Consider the following 15,873-nt stretch of genomic DNA (forward strand, 5'->3'; position numbering starts at 1 on the left):
GGTGTTGGATGATAGGTTGGACTCAATGATCTTGAAGGTCTCTTCCAACCTGGTCTATTCTATTCTACTTTAGCAGAAGGGTTGTACTGGATGATCTCTAGAGGTCTCTTCCAACCCTCACCGAGCTGGGATTCTGTGGTGCTGTCTATTTATGTCTGCACTCAAGACATTGACCTTGGGTGATCAGATCTGTGATACTGTGAGGGCATTAAACCAGCAAGGAGCCTGGAGAGACATTTCTTTCAGGCAGTATCATTTATTTCAAACGATACAGCTCGAACTTTCTGAACAGCCATATTACAGCCAACGTCATACAGGTGCTGCAGCTTCACTAGAACGTGAACAGTTGTGGAGGTTTCCTTCAAGCTCTTTGTCCAGTTTTTCATAAAACCATAAAGGTATTTCCCCAGGAAACTCTCTCCTCCCCACTGCCCAATCTGCCCTTTACACAACAATCATTTTGTTCCACCTGAGGAGAGAACCAAACCCCCCCCCCAACATTTCCACCATAAAAGAAAATTAACAGTGCAGTTTCACTGGAGCTGAATTTCAACAATTGATTAGAATTAGCTCTGGGGAAATATTTGCTGACAGGGAAGGAGGAAAAAAAAAAAGAACCAAGAAGAGCTGCTGTACACACACAGTTCAGAAACTGAACTGGAATGGGTGGTAAAAGGGGAGATATTTTGCATCAACCACAGTGCATTAACCCCCTGCATACTGGTCCCATAATGGTACGCCTGGTGCATTTTCCCATTAGACTGATGATCTGACATCTTCACCTGCATCTTCCCCTGAGACTTGCAACATTTCACTTGCATATATACATAAAATATATATATATATATATAGAAAGGATGTGTTAGATAAGTGTCTTTATGTAGTCCATAGTTTGAAGTGTGTAATATAAACCAGCTGCTCACGGGCATCTCCGTCTGTACCTGAAATCGATGTCGTTGGCTGGCTGCAAAATGCCCAGTCCTGCACGAGACTGATCTAAAGAAGGACACTGCACGTTGGTGTCCACCAGCTCTAGCTCAAAATATGAAAAAACCACAGTCAGAAACTGTTTGATTTCATGGACAGCAAATAACCTGCCAGGGCACTTGGCTATGCCTGTCCCAAAGGGCATGTAGTAGTACTTGAGCTTGCGGCCGCCGTGGTAGAAGTCAGTCTTCTCTTCCCCCTTCTCGTTGAGAAAGCGATCGTATTTGAATGTCTGCAAGCAAAACCAAGAGTTACTTCATGTTGTCGTGGTTTTCTCGAGGTTTTGGAGGCATCAATGCCATTAGGACACCAAGTGCAGGCTGGGGAAGAAGAGCCTCTAGCTCTAAGTGCTGTACTGTAGCGCCAGCCCCCATAGTGCTGTTTTGGAGATTCAGTATTCAGTATTCCTAAGGTTGGAAGAGACCTCAAAGATGGTAAGCCCAGGGAAGCTCTGCTATGTGGGACATGATCGTTGTGATAGTTTTCTGACCTCTTAAAGGAAGGATTGTGAGCTGCATCCTTGCTCATACAGCAGAGCAGGAAGATTTCTTCTTCTGTGCTTTTGGGAAAACATTATCCTTATCCTCCCTCAGCCCCTCCATAGTGGTGGTCGTTCCTCACTGAGGAAGGCAGCAAGCAGGAGGCTGTCATGGGCTGGCAGCACGCATTTTAGTTACACTAAAACATGTTCTGCAGGTAATGCTTGCCCTGACTTTGTTCTTTTTATTGCCTATTGTTGCATTTCTAGGTGTAGGAACAGACTGTCTGGAGTACAACAGAAAACCAGCCATGGGAGGCACCCTGATCAATGCTCTGTTTCAAGGCATGTTAGCTCCTGCTGGAGCTCAAGAGTTTAATGCCCTTTGATAAACACTTACCAAGGGATCAGCATAGATTTCTGGATCAAAATGCAGGAGCTGAGGATAAAGAGCTACAAGATCATCCCTGCGGATGTTGTAAAACTCGTTTTCCAAGTGCAAGGTGAAATCTTCCTTGGCCACTCGGAAAGTCATGGATGCACTCGACAGCCTCATTGCCTCCTTGATGATGCTGTCTGTAGGGAGAGGAGAAGCCATGATTACCATGGAAATGGTATGTATGTCCTTGGGGGAGGCCATGCCTTTTGAACTATTTCAGACCCTGCATTTACTGGGAGAAACACTTAAAAATATCTTTCCAAATGCCTACCAAAGTATCTCTCATTTCCTTTTAGCATTGTTATCCCTTCTGCAGATAACACCCAGAGCATAATCGGCTTTCCCCTAGCAAAAAATACTTAGACTAGAGGCAACAGAATATTTGAGACACATTTTCACTCGGAGATAAAGAGCAAACCAGTCAAAACTGGAACTATAACAAGCAGCAGTGCAGTGGTCAGGGTTTTCTGACACTTCAGGAGGTGGTGCATAAGAACTAGTTCTCAGAAAACTTGTTTTGGTTCAGTATAAGCTGCTTTTTTGTTTTTAAATCAACAGTAGCTAAAGGGTGACACTTTCAAACCTCTCTGTGACTTGGACATTTGATCTAAAGTCACTGCTAAACAAAGTATTGCTCTGAATTAGCCATGGGTCTCCATCTGCGTTGTGTAGCTGCACTGAGATGTGATTACCCATGAGATAATGCTATTTGTGTCAGTTTTGATACTCAGCACCACCTGGGCCATTGGGAGGATGATTGTGTTGGTTACTGCTAAGAAACAGACAGGATTTTGTTCTGGTCTTTGGCAGCTGAATCATAGAATGGTTTGGGGTTAGAAGGGACCTTTCAAACTCAGCCAGTCCAACACCCCCATTGCAGTCAGCAGGGACATCTGCAAATAGAGCAGGTTGCTCAGAGCCCTGCCTCATTCCATAGTGATTCCACAGCAAGCATTAATATAGTAACAAATGGAAAGCTGTGGAAATTGTGGGGTGACTTCTGGTGCTTCTGCATGGAATAACCATACCTAGTACTGGCATATTATCCAGCTGCTTTCGGGTCAAGGAAATGTGTCTGCCCTCTGGGCTGATCCTCTCTCCAGCACTTTCCAAAACACTTTGTACTTCTTTGGTAGCAGCTCTCATTGCTTCTGGGTTCCTAAGACCAAAAGAGCAGAAGCAGAACAGCATTTTACACTTCAGAATGCTTTAAAAAGGCACTTCACCAGCAGCTTTCTTCCTGAGTAAGATTTAGCTTGTTGGCTGACAAATGCAACCTCCTAAAATGAAAATGCTGCAGCAAAATGGTGCAGTTACACTTTGTCATGTCTTGGCACAGGTATGAGAGCTTCAAAAAAAATGAAGAGAACCTCAAGGAGTTGCTTCTTGGGACAGAACTGAAGTGCATAACTCAGGTAAGAAGTAGTGCTGTCACTACCAAGCAATGGCAAGAACAAGAAACAAACCAATCGATTGTAGGTTAGGCAGTAGCCCCTGGAAGGAATCTGATGGACAGCATTATAGATCAGTTTTGTAATGTCACTTATTTTGGATGATGTCCTATTCTGTGGCAACATTCTGAGTCCACACAGTATCCTTCACTGTCCAGACTTTCTAACAGCTGTGGAATACATGAGCTATGGTGAAATGCTCCTAGATTAAAATAGAGGATGCAAGAGTGCCTTGATGAAGGCACAATCAGTCAGGGTGCTAAAAGACTCCAAGGCCAGAAGACCTAAAGCCAAAACATTCTTGGAGTGAAATGTAGTCAAGAACCTCAGATACCAGCACTGGCAGGTAGAAATGAGGATGCAAGCCACTGGCTAAGTAAAACCATCAGCAATTTGGATGCATACTGAAGAGTTAGTCAAGCTAAGGTAGATTACACTCCACAGAGGCCCCCTCTAAAATGGGCATTAAATATTATCTGAGCTGTGCACTCCTCTCATGAGTAACAAGCTCAGCAGCTGCAGTCTCCTCTGCAATCTCAGCAGAATCTATTGATGTACAAACTATTTCCTATTGAATATCTATGAAGCCCATAATGAAATTAAAGCTCATTTTGCCTGCTCTTGTGAGGTGGTCTAAAAATGCCTGATTATATTGGGAGCCTGCTACACAGTTCCTGTTCTGACTGCAACCAGCACTTTTAATGCCATATCATACAGATTTACTCCAAAGCCTTCTTGACAAAGTGTTTTTTCCCTAAAACCTCTAGAGGATTGCTCTGTGGCACCACTACTTGGTCTCAGACAAGCAAAGTGGGGTTCTGTGGGAGCCCACAAGAACGTGGCACTTCAGTTGCAATCGGTAAGCTTTTGGAGGTGTCAGGCAGGGAATTTGCCTGTGTTGTTGAGCTGCTTTCTGGAAGACAACAAACACTTTTCTTATCAGGAAACAAGAAGCATAGGGACTTACTTAAGAAGGTAGAACAAGCTCCAAAAGGTGGCAGGAATGGTGTTGGCTTGGGAGGCCCAGAGCACCGCCACGTGGGTCTTTGCTTTCTCCATGTCGTCGAAGGTTGACAGAGTGTCGTTGAGGAACATGCGGAGGGTGACAAGCTCAGAGAGGTTGTCCCTCTTCTGCAGGTTCTTGTGGAGGAGAGCTTCTCCCAGCTTCTCCCGTGCGCTGTGGGCACTCTTGAAGAGGTGGATAGGCAGCCCTGCCACCAGGGCTGGGAAGATCCTGTCAAATTCCTTGAAGTTCTCCATGGCGTTTAGGATGTGAGCTCTCTCAGCGTCCTGCTTTGGTGACAGAGTTTTGTCATTATTTGTATTTAACTCTTTACCAAAAAGTGTTAAAAAGCCAGACTCAAACATCACTTGGCAGCAGAATGTGTAAAGTCCTTCTGTCACCCAGGCCTTGGGCTGAGGTTTAGAGGTTCTTGACTGCAGCATGACGTACTGTAGGTTCTCCATCATCGCATCGATGAGGGCATCTAGGGCGTTACCTTGCAGGGTCCGAATGAAAGTCTGATGGAAATTTTCAGTGGTGTTTCCCTCTGCTGGGTCAATGCTGCCATGCCCAAAAGCCTGTCAAAAATTGATTACATACATGATAAACAGCTGTCATAACTTTGGTGAAGTCTAACAGGAGTTAGAGCCGAGGACTAACTTCATAGCTTGCTGGAGCTAGAAGCAGACTAAGGACTGTTAACAGCAAAAGTGATACTTTCTCAGGGAACAGGTAGGTAGGCAAATGGAAATAGAGTCAAACAGATGCTTACAAATCAATGGGCATGGTCACCTAGACCTTCATCCAGCTCCCACTGACATCAACAAGAGCTTTTTTGCTTACTTCTGGAGGAGTTTGACTGAGCTCCTACTGTGCTGCACCATTTTAAAAGGCATTAGGAGGAAATCATCCATAGCAGTGAGAACCTCCTGAAGAAGGGCTCAGCTTCAGCAAGCTGTAGTGTCATTTGGCAGATGGTGCTAATTGTAGTTCTGCTTCAGCAATCTACTACATGGCTAAATAATGTTGTTCTTGGACAGTCCTAATCAGTGCAGACTTCCCTTCCATTAAGGAAAAGACAAGACCCAGTAAAAGCAAAGGAATAGGAAACTGGTTCTGTTTCAAAGGCACAGTTCTGCTATAGGGACTAACATCTTTCCTGCCAGCAGACACTTTGCATGTTAGACATTAAAAGCATTTTAAAAGTGGTACCTTGGCAGAAGTAGCAAAATGGAACTTCTTCCAGTCCAGGTGTTTGCCCTGGCGTGTCAGAGCGTTGTATGAAAAGGGGTCAGTCAGGAAGTGAATGTATTTCCCTGCTACTCTGCAGGTGAAAATGTGCCCATGCTTCTTCTGCTTTTCTCTGAGGAACTCCAGGGGGTTGGCACCAAACTGCAAGGCACAGCCCAGGTATGGAAGGAATCCATTTTCAAGTGGTGGCTCACCTTGTCGCCTGCGAAACACAAACAGATGCTGGAAGTGTGCATGTGTATAAAGATCTCTTCTCCAGGATGCCAGGTAAGAAAGATACTGGTGCTGTTGTAATGTGAAAACATGCAATAAAAACCCCCCAAACCCAAACAAATAGATTGATAAAAGGTTTTCTACTTTCTACAGGTCTGGTATGTAAGAACAACCCCAGTAATTGAAGGGGGTTACAGGAGAGCTGGGGAGGCACTTCCTGCAAAGGCATGGAGTGACAGGACAAGGGGTAATGGCTTCAGACTGGAAGATGAATTTAGATTAGACATTAGGAAGATATTCTGCCCCATGAGGGTGATGTGACACTGGAACCCCTTGCCCAGAGATGTTGTGGAGGCTCCAAGCCTGGCACTGTTCAAATCCAGGTTGGATGAGGCTTTGAGCAACCTGGCCTAGAGGGAGATGTCCCTGCCTATAGCAGGCAGGATCTTTAAGGTCCCTTCCAACCTAAATCATTCCATGAATCTATCAATCTATTGGCCAATTGGATTCACAATTCAGTTTGAATACCAAGGGGATTTTAATAACCCTTTTAAGGTAAACCTAGAAAACAACAGCTGAAAACCACAACCTTACAGGAGGTCACTAAATGTCTTGCTCCTGCTGTAAATGTGCCAGCAGGATAGATGCTTTGTAAGCTATATGCATTTGACATAGCAAGGGACATAAATATTGTGTTAAACTGTGTTGCTAGAGATGCTAGACTGATAATATGGAAATGTTTGTAAGTAGGTATGGAACTATAATTAGACACAAGTAGGTATTAGCTGAGATTACAATGCAGGTAAACCTACAGCCCAGCACTTTAGGAAATCAGAACATGCATATTCAGAGTTTAATTCCCTCATTTGCACATAGATTTGTAACTGCAGCTGTGTCTAGGCACCACCTCACTGTTATTAAAGAGCCCAGAGACAAAAATTCTGCTCTAACATCACTCTCAGAGCCTTGCCCTTGCTGCCATGCATCTCCCATCAGACACTCTTCAGTTTGCACTCCTTCTACTTATGTAGACAGGATATTTGACATAAAGGCTAGGTACATGGAGATGCATTTTAAAATAGATTCCTTACCTTCTCCTCCTCCCTAGAAAAAGCCAAAATGCACAACAGAGTATGGCAACTGCTCCCCAGATCCAGGATGTTATGATCATTTCTGGTGGTGTCTCAAAACTTCCAAGTGGAGAGCTGGTAACTACCAGTATGGCAGCAGAGGTGACTGAGGATGATACAGAAGACAGGTGAGGATTTATATACTGTAGGTGCACCCCTGTGTCTAATTGCATTCAGTCAGTCTAGCAAGCTATTGATTAACCATTTCTGGAGACAGCCTCTGGTGTCTCTGCTCTGACATCTTTCTGCAGGGAGATCCACTGGATTGATGTAGCCAGTTGCAGGCATGGCCTTGAGCTCATGTCACAGATCAGTAGTGGTGCCAAAGTAATCAAAGAGCTGTAATAGTTGATAATTTGAAGGTCTGTCAGGTGTGTTTCAATCTATCCTCCAAATTTACCAATTGCAGTTTATAGTTCAAGTTTAGCAATAAATGAGGGGTACTGGAAGGTGCCCAGAGGTTTCAGACTGGCCAGACTGGTGGCTGCAGTTTGAGCTGCTGTCCTTCAGCTGCCAGCCTGCTCATCTCCTCCCTTCTCATTCTCATGGAGTGCCCTGGCTGTGGTGTGCAAGAGCAAATGGCTGGGTGAAGGGATGGCTGCACAGATGGACTCACTTCCTCTAGCAATGTTTTGGGGTCTCTATATTGCAGAGTGAGAGAGAAGAAAGCAGAACTAGACAACCATACTGCTTTAATTTGGTGTTTTCATTGTCCTTGATCACCTTTCATTCTCCCATTAAACCTTTCTCCCGTGATGTTGGTGACTAGTGAGAGTTCAGACTTTGGCTTGCTCCCAGCAGCTAGCATTGAGCCATTGGGGGGGCAGCTCAAGTAGCTTATTGCAGCGTCTCATTAGTCATTGAGGACCTCATGTGTTTCTAAAAGAGGCACTGATGGGTTTTAGTCACTTTTTCAAGCTCAGTTGTGTACCTTGCAGCTCTGTGATGAAACAGTAAAGAGTTGGACCTTTTGCTGTTCCAATTGCACAGAGCACTGAAGGCATTGAGCTGCAAACCTGGCAGATGATATTCATAGAACGGTTTGGGTTGACAGAGGCCTTGAAGATCACCTAGTTTCAAGTCCCCTGGCATTGGCAGGGACAGCCTCCACTAGACCAGATTGCTCAAGGCCTCATCCAGCCTGTCCTTGAAAATCTCCAGGGAAGGAGACCTCCATGACCTCCCTGGGCAACCTGTTCCAACATTGCCCTGGCTTCAAACCAAGGCCAGCAGCGAGGCACAGAGTAAACTCTGTGCACATGCCACTACATTTGAGGCCCTTTCAAAGTTGATCAAATAAAGAAACCAACTCTTCTCACAGCATTGAGATTGCCCTCAGTTAAGCTAAAAGCCAAGTTCTTTTGCATGTCAGCTCAAAATCCAGTCTCCCCCCCCCACACACACTTCCATTTAAGCACAGCTGTTTCTTTGATGTTTCTAGAAAAACTACTTTTTTCACTAGCTGAACCTAGCCTGTTGTAACAGAATTGCTTTACAAGAGCCAGGCTTTCCCATTTCCTGTTTGTTTCCAGTAGGGGAAATTTCAGTTCTGGGTGTCATCTTTGACTACATCCCATCACCACTTCCTCATCCTAAACAAGTACAACCATTTTATTCTGTTTGTGTCTGATCCTTATTGCCTCTGCAGGTCTCAGCCTTTTTATGTCCAAACAACACTGGAGAAGAAAGCTGGAAGCTTCTGTCAGTTTAGTGTCTAACACACAGGAATAATTAACCAGCAACAGGGACCCGTGGCTCCTCACACTACCATGTTTGGCAACAGGTAGAGCTCCCAGTCCCACTTGAATTTCTTTTTACATGCTTTAAGTATTTGTGCTGCAGTGTGATGATAATAGACAGCCTCTCACTGCCACAACAGGAGTGACATCTCATAGAATCTTAGAGTGGTTTGGGTTGGAAGGGGTCTCAGAGATCATCTAGTGCCATGGGCAGGGATACCTCCCACCAGCCCAGGTTGCTCAAGGCCTCATCCAACCTGGCCTTGAACACCTTCAGAGAGGAGGCATCCACAACCTATCTGGGCAGCCTGCTCCAGTGTCTCACCACCCTCACTGTAAAGAATTTCTTCCTAATCTCCAGTCTAAATCTGCCCTCTTCCAGCTTCAATCCATCCCCCCCCACATCCTACCTCTACAAGCCGTTGTAAAAAGTCCCTCCCCATCTGTAGAGCTGCCCAACAGCTTTGTCTTTGTGACCGCAGAATCCAGCCAGGGGGGTTGGACTAAATGAGCTTGAATGATCCTTTCCAACCCAAACTAGGCTATGAATCTTTTGCAGCCAGAAAACTGTTAACAAGTAATTGTGTGTCCCCACCTACTGGCAAACCTCTTTGAATGACACTTCTGTTCTCCAGCAGTTGTGGAACTGTGCTGGTCAGTGTTGGTTTCTTGTTTCTATACAACAACTATGGTCTTTATTCTACATGCCTATGTATTTTTCTTTGGATTTGCATATAAATATAGCTGTTATGAAAGCTATCATATATATATAGAGACTTTTAGTCATGCTATGGCCACCCTAGATCTAAGAAGAAATAAAGGCCATCAGGGACTCAGTAGTTGGAAACGGTCTGTAAGTTCCCCTTAATCATGATTGCAGTGGCTGTTGTGGCCACTTTGGGGTTGAAGTCTCCAGAAGTTTGTGGAAAATGAAGAATCTGGATGAACAATGTTAGCTGGAAAGGATTCACAGCCTGGGAATACCGGGATCTGCCTGGTGGTCAGGGAGAAGGCATCTTCACAGCTCTCCTTGGACAGTTTCTCTAGTGATTCAGGATGCTTTATCATTTTCCCCTTGGATCTGTAGATTAACACAAGGATCATTCTGTGGGAGATCCTTGCTAGGTTGTTGTTTAGGGATGGGAAATTTTGCCTAGAACAGTTGTACATCAATGTGTCTTTTACTGAAGCTCTGAGCTTCACTGGGCTGTGCACAATGCAAAGAACTAAACAAAGCATGAGGCACACAGCTCTGTGACTGAGCCACACTTCACTCTTCTAAGGGAAAATACACCTGTCCTGCTGGAATTACTTCAGTGCTCCATCTTCCCCATCTTTGTGTGCCACAGTATTTATTGGGGGGTGCAAGTGAAGAACTGAAAAGCTCTTCTGTATTGCAGCAGAAATCTGCCAGTCATGGCTTCAATCCTTTTCTGGGTCATATTCCCTCTCATGATGGTACTTCCATGCAGCCAAAGCTTTTTACTGTTGTGGCTAAAGGGGCTGTGGCAGTGAACAGTGTCTTCACTGTGCAGAAGGAAGGCAAAATAAAGCATGGTGTTGTCATGACCATCAGATGACAGCAAATTCAAAGTGTGAAGCTGCCCCACTGTCCATATGAGGTTAAAAAGAGATGAATCTGGGAGCTGCACAAATGAGCTGTCCAAAGCAGGGCCCCTAGATTTACACCTGAATCAGCCTTCTGGCCAGAGGACACTGAACTGCAGCTGAATGCAGATGGCTAGTCTGAAAAGAACTCTCTCTGTGTGCTGATGTTAACAAGTGACTCTGGTTTTTCCACTACCAGAATTGCTGTAATATTGCAATAATTTCATTGTAATTTGCAGGATTATTGTCACTTCATCCATTGATTTCTATATAATAGAGATCCCTTCCTGCTCTGGCAGGTGGGTTGGCCTAGATGAGCTTTTGGAGGTCCCTTTCAACCCCTAACATTCTTTGATTCTGTGGTTATTTGGGTGTTGGGGTTGGTTTTTTATAGTTTAAATAGGTAAACCCCAGAGATTCTCCTCTTACAGATTTGTAGATGGAAGGACTTCAACCACAAGTGGAAGTCATAAAAGCCAAAAGCAGAAAGAAAACAAAGAAATATATCCACAGAAGGAAGATGGTAACTCAGGAAGAAGGAAGTGATGGATGAAAGATGACAGGTAGATGTTGCAGAGAACAGGAGCTGAGGAAGATGAAGCCAAAGCATCAGGTAACAGCCAGAAGCACTGAAAGAGCTGGAAGGTTTACAAATGGGAGCAAATTACTGCTGTTCTTAACAAATGGATGAACATCAGTGCTTCAGTAGCCATATGGCTCAAGACTGATCTCATAACTTAAACAGTTTTGGTGTGGTCAGAAGTCAGTGGCAGACTTCCAAAAAACAGCCACTCCTGAGCTACAGAAAGCACTTGACTTGCTGAGTCAGTGCAGAGACAGCTCTCCAGAGGAGGGAGGGCGTTGGGCCAACACCAACACATGCCTTGGGATGGGATGAGCATGTGATTGCTCATGGCAATTCATGTTCCCACAGCAGACTCCCCCAGAATTTTCAGCTTGGTCTAAAGACTTCCAGTGGTGACAGATGTGAAAGGGAAATTATAACTTCAGCTGTGGTGTTTTGTGATCGAGGAACTGCCTGGCATGGAGGGCAAGGAGGCTTAACTGCACAGAACCCCAGCGTGGTAGGGGTGGAAGGCACCTCTGGAGGTCATCTATTACAAAGCCCTCTGCTAAAACAGGGTCACACACAGCAGGTTGCCCAGGATCACAATGTCCAGGTGGGTTTGGAATCTCTCCAGGGAAAGACTCCACAACTTCTGTGGGCAACCTCATCCAGTGCCCTGTCTTCCTCACAGCAAAGAAGTGTCTTCTCCTGTTCAAGATGGAACCTTCTGTGTTCCAGCAGGACAACATGTGCCCATTGGCTTATCAGCAAAGAAGTTTCTCCTCCTGTTCAAGATGGAACCTTCTGTGTTTCAGTAGGACATGTGCCCATTGGCTTATCAGCAAAGAAGTTTCTCCTCCAGTTCAAGATGGAACCTTGTGTGTTCCAGTGTGTGCCTGTAGGACAACATGTGCCCATTGGCTTATCACTGAGCACCACTGAAAAAATGGCTCCATCCTCTTGACCCCCACCCTTTAGATACTGACCAGCATAGAGAAGATTCCTGCTGCATTTTCACGTTCAGCTGACTGCAGTAAAGGCAGAACACAGAGCTATGCTCCACCAGGCTACTTCAGCTACATATTTTGAGGGCAGGGATCTGCCTGTAGTCCTCCAGTCTGGCTTCATGCTTTGTCTAGACCACAAAATATCACCTAAATCAGAGACTGTAACCTCAGCCTGAACCAGAGCACTTCTGATGTGAGTGTACAAAATGTTGACTTAGAGACACTGGGAGAAAGGCAATAACCCTGAGTCCCTGGGGATGCAGTTAAACAGCAAAAATAACTGGTGATGGGAAATTTACATCTTATTCCCACTATGCCTACGTAGTCTTTACAAAGAGTACAGCTCTGACAAGTACGTCAGAACCAGGACAGAGCTCTGCAGGCTGTTTAAGTCCTTGCCAGTGAAGTCTCACTTGTGGATCAGGCACAGGAAGAGAACAGTCACCCCCCCGCCTGCCCGTGTAGAGCTCAAATCCTCCCCTTCCCCAGCTCACTTTCCTGCCTCCTCTCACCTAGGACTGACTCAGGGTGGTGCATGGAGGATGTTGTTGCCTCTGCTTCATCTGTAGTAAAGGTTGGAAGGTGCCTAAATGAATGAGGAGGAGAGAGGAACATCTTACTGCTCATTCCCTCGGCTGGCAGAGTTTGTTGCTGTTCCCCCCTCTGCCTCAGAGCTCTCCTGGGGTGACAAACAAGCCCTCTTGCCAGGCTCTCCACACACACAGTTCCTCTATTTTCCTCATTTTCCAGTTGCCCCACAGAGGACCTAGAATCTCACTTTCAGAAGTGTTGGTCATCCACAACCATCAGTGAAGTCAGGTAGGTGGTGGCTTAACAAAGTGTCTTCTGTATTCTCACAAACAGGAGACACAAGCTTGTAGAGCTGAGAGCTCAGAATAACACATTATGAGCATATTCCATTTAAGTGCCCCAGTTCCCTGTTCTTTATCCTGGGAATTAGGGTAGAAAATAAACCAGCAATTGTTTGCACAGCACTGGGACACTAGAGTGTTACTTAGAAAAGATGGTGACAACATCAGTATTTCCATCTTTAGAGCAGAGTTTGAATAGCAGGACAGGAAATCAGGCATGAAACTGCCAAGTGAACAGTGGAAAATTGTGCAGTCGCTGAGCCCCAGCCACCCTGTGGGCTGAGGAGGGGACAGTGGAAGTAATAAATTAGGGTGCCCTTAAAAGTCAGGATCAAACCTACACAAAGAGGGAGTCAGAAACACAGTGACCCAGGTAGCTTTCATTCCAGCAGTTTCTAATGTTAAATACCTGACTGCAGCGAGGCTCCTGTGATGTGATTCCTTCTGTATCCCAGGGGCTGAGGCTGAGATCCTTGTTTCCATAAACAAACTCCCCAAATCCTTCTTTCTGTAAGAAAGCTCCCCCAATCCTTGTTTACCAAGTCTAATTGGGTCTGAGCACAGCTCAGTGCAGTGCAGCTCAGGTACTTAAGCTGGTTTGGTGTGGGTTTGGCCTAGAAACACTACGTCAGGACACTCATGGCACCTGGCTCAGAGCAGGACCCGTTCACGCCCCCACAAACACCTCAGGTACAGCAACACTTCAGTACAATTGCTCCCCACCCAGCACTGGCAGGGTGCCCTCCTGAAGAGTGTGTGCATGTTTTGAGTGACCATCAGTAACGTCTCATTGTTGAGTGGGTGAAGAGTTTCCTAGAGACCAAGAGCACCACCTCTTTCCAGCTTCAAAGGAGAAATGTGATTTTCTGGGAAACAACCAAGTATTATGTTGTTAAGATTTCTGCAGCAGCTGAGACTGATACTGATCAGTAGATGGTTTCTGTTATGCTCTGAAAGTTGGCAAAGGACCAGTGTGGGGGGGGGAAAAATCCCACAAACAGAACAATGGAAAATTACCACACTGTTGCCCATAGGTGTTCTAATTCCAACAAGCTACAGCTGATAACTTGGCCATTTGTTCCACCTCTCTCAAACAAGAGATGCTCTTTTTGCTAAGACCTCAGGAGCTAATCAAGAGCCATTTGTCTGGGTGATGCACCTCTGACTCCTTTGGTTTTTTGTTTGCTCTCCAGTCTAGGTGAAGTTCCTGGAAAGATACAGCCAGGCCTTTCTGCTGGCCTTCTCCCAACTCTGGAGCAGAGACCCTTGTCCCAGGCCCTCAGATCATGTCACAGAGTGGCTGAGGTGTGTGAGGTGTGAGCTCTTCCAAGCTTTGGTTTCCCAGGGAAGGAAACAAGACTAGAATGGGAGCTGGAATGGCCTTTGGTCTGTGTGATAGAAGGACCCTGAGACATGCCACCCTGCGCTGGTTGCACAGGTGAGACATGACCATTTCCCATGTTTTGTTCCTATATTTAAATGAACAATAATTCTGAGAAGGCTTCCCATTGCAACAAGGTTAATCTTTCCTTGTCCAAAAGCTGTTCTTAGGCAAGAAGAAAGAGCCTCAGATTGTTCTTTGAAATCTTTATTGAAATTGTGTTTCATGATATGTTTAGAGATGAGGATGCTAAGATTCATTTTTGTTACCAAGGTAGATCATAGATTCATGGAATGGTTTATGTTGGAAGGAACCTTAGAGATCATCTAGTTCCAACTCCCCTGCCATGGGCAGGGACACCTTTCACTAGCCCAGGTTGCTCAAGGCCTCTCCTGACCTGGTCTTGAACACCTCCAGGGAGGAGGCATCCATGATCTCTCTGGGCAACCTCTTCTAGTGTCTCATCACCCTCACTGTAAAGAATTCTTTCTAATATCTGCTCTAAATCTGCCTGCCTCAGTCTGTCCTCCAGAAGGACATGGGGCCAGAGCTACTGCCTGTAAGCTGGACTTTGTTGTTCTTAGATCACTTACTGGTGTGCCCAACCAGGAACAGACTCTATGGAGCCAAGTGTTTGGGCTAGGCCATTATCATAAAGGAAGTGAACATACTAAGTTCTAAACACTTCATTTGCACTTACATTAAAAATCACTTTTGGCTACACAGAAAGTTTAGCATTCAGAAGCTGCAATCAGCTGTTGTTGTTAAACCAGAGCTAGATTCCCTCCATCCCTCCTGGCCCAGAAGGCACCTAACCCAGGATTTTTGTGAACTCATACCTTAAGTCCAAATTTGCACATCCCACAGATTTAATGATGTGTAGTGTGACTCAGATGGTTCAGCTGATGGTTCAGGCGCTGGCACGCAGGAGTGTGTGACTGATTATGGATACAGAAACAGGAGCCTTGTGAGCAACCAGAGAGAAGCTGTTCCTGTGCTCAGCACTGCTGTGGCTGCTTCCCCGGTCCTGCATACTCCTGTGGTGCTCACCAGTGATGCTGGGACTGGGGAGGATGAAGAAAAGGTCTGGAAAATAAGCACTGCAACACAATCTCTGTTTAGCTTAACTGAGGTTATAATTGTACAGGCAGCTCAAATGATGCAACAGCCTGTAAATGCCAGGAGGAAGGGAATCGCCCTTCCCTCTCATTCCCATTTCTTCTCCCTCCTCCTCCTTTCCCCAGCTTCCAGCTACACTCTCCCTTCCCTTCCTCTGGGCTGGTGCTGGTGAGATCCTTTCCTTGCTGGTTTGGCTCACTAACCCAGCACAAAAACAGTCATGGCTGTTGGTGAATGTGATTTCTGCTGGAGCGGTTTGCAGCAGAGCCTGACAGCTCCTGGGACTGGCTGAGGACAAGGAGAAGGAGACTGGAGATGGAAGCAGGTCTCCTTCCTCATTGCTGGTAAACTGATCAAGTCCTTTACTGAGTGCTCTGGTTTCTTAGCTGAAGAGAAGCTTCAGGGCACTCAGCACATTCAATCACAGAATCAGAGGTTGGAAGCGTCCTTAGAGATCACCTCCTCCAACCCCCCTGCCATGGGCAGGGACACCTCTCAACTAGACTTGGTTGTCCAATGTGATGAAGGTTTGACAACCAGCAAAAAGGCAGCAAAGAATCTTGGTGAAGGAAGACTTGAAAGACTGAAAATTGATGCTAGCAAAGCTCAGGCTATATAAATATGGCA

The 15,873-nt window shown here is 45.6% G+C and overlaps 1 protein-coding gene across 2 annotated transcripts; it reads right to left on the reverse strand.

The window, feature by feature from the left end:
• Nucleotides 1–265: 265 nt before the first annotated feature.
• CYP7A1 (cytochrome P450 family 7 subfamily A member 1) lies at nt 266–13,297 on the reverse strand. 2 transcript variants are annotated; one of them, XM_068162566.1, is made up of 7 exons: nt 13,156–13,236; nt 6,914–7,058; nt 5,571–5,811; nt 4,323–4,936; nt 2,933–3,063; nt 1,866–2,041; nt 266–1,219 (listed from the first exon to the last, which is right to left on the reverse strand). In XM_068162566.1, exons 2-7 carry the CDS (start codon nt 6,991–6,993, stop codon nt 920–922), a joined length of 1,542 nt encoding a protein of 513 aa, XP_068018667.1. In that variant the 5' UTR covers nt 6,994–7,058; nt 13,156–13,236; the 3' UTR covers nt 266–919. The 2 variants fall into 2 exon arrangements, with proteins under 2 accessions (XP_068018667.1, XP_068018669.1); XM_068162568.1 differs by lacking the exon at nt 6,914–7,058 and having other exon boundaries at nt 13,156–13,297.
• Between the last annotated feature and the right edge of the window lie 2,576 nt (nt 13,298–15,873).

This window comes from Melanerpes formicivorus, unplaced genomic scaffold (genome assembly GCF_026170545.1).
Source record: "Melanerpes formicivorus ecotype bairdi unplaced genomic scaffold, bMelFor1.0.p_v2 SCAF_65, whole genome shotgun sequence".
In the NCBI taxonomy this organism is placed as follows: Eukaryota; Metazoa; Chordata; class Aves; order Piciformes; family Picidae; genus Melanerpes; species Melanerpes formicivorus.